Here is a 5,291-nt window from a genome sequence, read left to right on the forward strand (position 1 = left end):
ATCATTATTTTTGCAAAGGCCAAGTCCTCAGTGGGCATTTGTCTATCAATGCGCTGTGCCTTATTTCAAGTGGATCAGAGAAGAAGAAAGGGTCTGGCAGTGGATTCTTTAAAAGGAAAGCAGGGGCACCTGGGTGGCTCAGTCAGTTATGTGGCTGCCTTGGGCCAGGTCATGATCTCAGGCTTCTGAGATTGAACCCTGTGTCAGGCTCCCTGCTCATCGGGGAGTCTGCTTCTCCCTCTGACCCTCCCCTCTCTCTTTCTCTCTCCCTCTCTCTCTCTCAGATAAATAGATAAAATCTTAAAGAAAAAAAAAAAGGTCAAATTAAAAAAAATAATAAAATGAAAGCAAGGCAGGAATTTTCCATGCATTTTTCACCCATTATGAGTAGTGGGTAGTAAAGTTCATGTGACTTTCTTACTGATGTGCACCTTTTTCTGCTGTCAGTGTTTTAATAAGAAGATCCTTTTATTGATTTTATTCCAGGCCATACATGGTCTCAGTTGCCAAAAAAGATGGTAATGGGTGAAAAGTAGAAGGCAGAAAACCACTAAGGGAAGGTTCTAAGTCAAGGAGAAAACCTGTCAAGACAGCATGAGTATACGTATTCTATGCAACCCTGCTAGTCTGTTCTTTGCTGCATGCAGATGGGTGGGAGCAACTGTGTCTGAGAGCTAGCAGTTGCCACAACTTTTTTCCCCCCAGCTTTTGTAGTTAATACCTTGTGGGAAATTGGTGGCCCAATATCTCCTTTCGTCTTTCAGTCATTTTTCTTAGTGTTTCATACTTCCTGCCATCTGTACTCAGCTTTTTCCTCTATCACCAACCCCCTAACCAAAAGTAAGTTATCTGTTAATAGATGAAGATTATTTATTTCTAGGTTGCAAAGCAAGAGCTTGGAAAAGAGGGCGTGCTCTTCAGAGAAACTGTAGATGTCACAGGCTTCAAGAGGAAGGCATCAGAGTCACAGCCAGTGGACATGTCCCACGATGAATTTTGGACTATACACCAGGGGCTGCAAGAACAACTGAGCTGGAATTCTCGTAAGGAAACTGAGCCTGTATGTGAGACAGGTAGGGCAGGACATGATAATTACTATTTCCTAGGAACTGATAGGAATTTGTGCTATCAGAATGTTGTATTTTCTATATGTTGAGCAGTGTAGATCTATAAACAGATACGTTAGCAATTATCATGGTCCCCAGGTGTCAGTAGAGTAGACCAGTTGTGGGTGAAGTTGGACATTGGCCTGTGATATAGCAGTATCTATACCACTGAGCTCTGGTAGTAAGACCATGAGCTCTTCTTTAGAAAACTGGAGATAATAGGAGCCATCTCATTCTTATAAAATACAGAAGAAATTAAGATCAGAAATGGGTTATCAGTGGCAGAATATGAACACAATTATATATCAAGAAAAAAATGATAAAAAGTCATATCTTTTATTATACACTGGATTTCCTAAGTACTTCATTTTTAAAATATGTATGAGTTTTGCCTAATTGAGAACAATTTATTTCATCAGAGGAAACTAAAAAGGATTTTTCTTTCATTAAGTCACTCCTGAAAATCGTGGAACCTATTCTAGGTGTCAGTTGATAATTTGGCTCTTATTTGTGATGAGAAGGCTACTTTAAGACACCATACATACTTGCAAATGTATCCTGTCTCTGATGAAAGAATTGGTATTGTCTGTATTTTAGAAATAGGGTCAGAATGTTCAGAGAAATGAGAGAAATTTCCTCCGGCTCTTTCCCACCCACAGCTATGCCTGTTCACCAGATCCTAGCCTTTTCTGAGAAGACAAATACCAAAGACTGGACAATGGCACCTGAGCTCCTCTTGCCTAAGTCCCAGGTGAGCTGTGCAATCCAGCTATTTAGGGCTGTCTTTTCCTGCTGCCCAGGACCCACACTGCCCAGCTCACAGGCGTCTTAGCCCCAGTGTTCTCCCCGGGGAATCCCTTGCTTTTTTCCTTTTTGCCTTCTCACTTAAAAAAAAAAAAAAAGTGGGTCGCCTAGGTGGCTCAGTTGGTTGGGCAACTGCCTTAGGCTCAGATAATGATCCCAGAGTCCTGGGATCAGGCCCTGCGTGCTTCTCCCTCTCCATCCCCACCCCCCTGCTCGTGCTCTCTTTTGCTATCTCTCTCTTTCTCTCTCTCTTTCTAATAAATAAATATTTTTAAAAATCCTTAAAAAAAAGAAAAGGTGTTATTAATTCCTGGAGTGCCCAGGGTCTACCATGGGCCAGATGGTAGGGCTGCTTCTGTAGTACAAGTACTGAGCTGAAGCCCATTGTCTTCTTTAGAGCTTGTTGACATTTGAAGAAGTGGCCATGTATTTTTCCCAGGAAGAATGGGAATTACTGGATCCCACTCAGAAGGCTCTCTACAATGATGTAATGCGGGAAAACTATGAGACTATCATCTCTCTAGGTAAAGAATCCCTCGCATTGAGTAGAAGTTGAGTAATCTGTCATATTCTCTGCTTACTGGGAATGTTTTCCTCTGAGAGGCTGTGTTCCGATAACAGGTTGCTTCTCACCTAGATGGTATGTGGACAGGAAAAGGTGTATCCAGATCACCTGGGGAGCTTTGTCCAGGTGCACATGGTCATTCCTTGTCCTAAAATTCTTGATCCCTTCCTCCCCTCCAGATCTGCTCTTTTTTTTATCTTTCCCATCCCCATACAAGGTACCATCATTTATCCAATCTGTCACACCAGAAAAATACAGTCATCCTTAGGCATAATCTTGCCATCACAACCCACTACTAATGCATCACTGTCCATTTGGCTCCACCTTCATAGTGTAGGCAGAGTGCAACCGTGTCTCATCCTTTTATTATTTTAATGTCCTGATCAAATCATGAAATTTCTGTGCTGTAAATCTTAGGATGTCTTCTCACACATTCAGAATAAAATCCATATTCCTTACTGAGTTACCCAGGAGCCTGTAAGATCTGTCTGCTACTCACCTTCCTGCCCTTGTCTTTTTCCACTGGTGTCTTTGTTCGGTCTTCTCTATCCACACTGATTTTGCTGTTGCTTGAACTCACCAAGCTAATTTCTACCTTTCCATTTCTTCAACTGGCACATTGACTCTGAGTTCAACATTTTTAAACACCCCTGATTTTTGCTGAACTCAAAACATTTTATATAATATAAGAAAAAGTAAGATTTCCTTTTACTGACTACATGAAAACTGAAGACAGTCAACTGGGGAATGATTTTGGGAGTTATTAGATACTCGATTCTTGTTTACTATGAGAAGGCCACTACTAGATATCACTTAACATTTGTAAACATGTCCCATATGTACTAAAAGAAACAGGATCTTCTATATTTTAGAAATGAGGTAAGGATGTTCATAGACTGAAGTGAGAGAAATTTTTGCTGGCTCTTTTCTACCCACAGCTGTGCCTGTTCACCAGATCCTAGCCTTTTCTGAGAAGACAAACACCAAAGACTGGACAGTGGCACCTGAGTTCGTCTTGCCTGAGTCCCAGGTGAGCTGTGCAATCCAGCTATTGAGGGCTGTCTTTCCCTGTTCCCCAGGACCCCACTGCCCAGCTCACAGGCATATTAGTCCCAGTGTTCTCCCTGGGGAACTGGGCACCTCCTAGGCTGTTGATGATCCCTTGCTTCTTTCCATTTTGCATTTAAAAAAAAAATGTGCTTTTAATTCCTTGAATGCCCAGGGTCTACCATGGGCCAGACGGTAGTGTTGCTTCTGTAGTGCAAGTACTGAGCTGAAGCCCATTGTCTTCTTTAGAGCTTGTTGACATTTGAGGAAGTGGCCATGTATTTTTCCCAGGAAGAATGGGAGTTACTGGATCCCACTCAGGAGGCCCTCTACAATGATGTAATGCGGGAAAACTGTGAGACTGTCATCTCTCTAGGTAAAGAATTTCCCTCTCCCATTGGGTGGAAGTTGAGTAATCTGTCATGTTCTCTGCTTACTGGGAATGTAGTGCTCTGAGAGGTTGTGTTCCAGTAACGGGTTGCTTCTCAACTAGATGGTGTGTGGACAGGGGAAAGGTGTATCCAGATCAACTGGGGAGCTTTGTCTAGGTGCACACTCCATATGCTATATAGATTTCTTGATTTATTTTTTTCTCCTTCCCCAAATCTGTTCTCATAGAGGCCTCTTCTCAGTAAAGAGCATTCACCCAGTAGCTAAGAGGAAGGAACATACAGTCATCCTTTACTGTGATCTTGCTGTCCTACCCCATTGTAATGCGTCACTCTCCTTTTGGTTCCACCTTCACAGTGTAGCCTGAGTGCAGCCATGTCTCATCTCCTTGTGCTGTTAGCGTCCTGGCTTAAGCCAGCAGCATGTCTAACCAGACTGACCTCGGTACTTTCTGACTGGTGCCCCTGCCTCTTGCCCTCCCTCCCTGTTTTCCACACAGCAGCCACATGCTTTTAAAAACTGGTCAAATCGTGACATTTCCCATTTCAAACCTTATGATGACTTCTCATCACATTCAGAATAAAATCCACACCTTACTGAAGTGCTTAGGGTCTTCCAGGGTCTGACCCTACTCACCACCCTGCCCTCATCTGCTGCCACTTGTGCCCCTGCTCAGTCCTCTTGAGCCTCTCTGATGTTTCTGTTTCTTGAACTTGCCATGGTCATTTCTACTTTGCCCTTTCCTCTACCTGGCACACTTTTCTGCCACATGGCAGAACTCTCACTTTTACATTCCTGCTGCAATATCAGTTTTTCAAAGAGGCCTTCCGTACTACCTCATCTAAAATAGCTTCAGAGAAACAAAATCTTTTTTTTTTATATATAAGATTTTATTTATTTATTTGACAGAGAAACAGCGAGAGAGGGAACACAAGTAGAGGGAAAGGGAGAAGCAGGCTTCCCGCTGAGCAGGGAGCCCGATGCGGGGCTTGATCTCAGGACCCTGGGATCATGACCTGAGCCGAAGGCAGACGCTTAACGACTGAGCCACCCAGGCGCCCCCAGAGAAACAGAATCTTAAATGCTGAGTTATCCTGCCTTAGTTTTCTTCAAAATATTTATTACGTGCTGACAACTTTATTTATTGCTGTTTGGTTGTCTCGTCCCACCAGAAGGTGAGATCCCATGAGATCAGGGTGCTTTGGCTTAATCACCACTATATCATTAGCCCAAAGAGAGTTCCTGGCACATTATAGCCAGTCAGTACTTATTGTTTGAATGACTGAGTGATGCATACTTCCCCAACTTGGTGATATATATTTAGAAAAGTTTCATTAAGTAATTCTGGTCTGTTTCTTCCATCTGGACAAGAACCAGTG

At 42.9% G+C, this 5,291-nt stretch overlaps 1 protein-coding gene across 1 annotated transcript; it reads left to right on the forward strand.

The window, feature by feature from the left end:
• Positions 1-880: 880 nt before the first annotated feature.
• LOC115939095 (zinc finger protein 75D-like) lies at positions 881-4,790 on the forward strand (the record flags this gene model as incomplete). Its single annotated transcript, XM_031023326.2, has 5 exons — positions 881-1,073; positions 1,766-1,857; positions 2,308-2,434; positions 3,414-3,505; positions 3,772-4,790. Coding segments are annotated over 5 exons (711 nt in total), but the record flags the coding sequence as incomplete, so codon positions are not given.
• Positions 4,791-5,291: the final 501 nt, after the last annotated feature.

This window comes from Leptonychotes weddellii, unplaced genomic scaffold (genome assembly GCF_054177405.1).
Source record: "Leptonychotes weddellii isolate Sample4059 unplaced genomic scaffold, ASM5417740v2 HiC_scaffold_12938, whole genome shotgun sequence".
Taxonomy (NCBI): domain Eukaryota; kingdom Metazoa; phylum Chordata; class Mammalia; order Carnivora; family Phocidae; genus Leptonychotes; species Leptonychotes weddellii.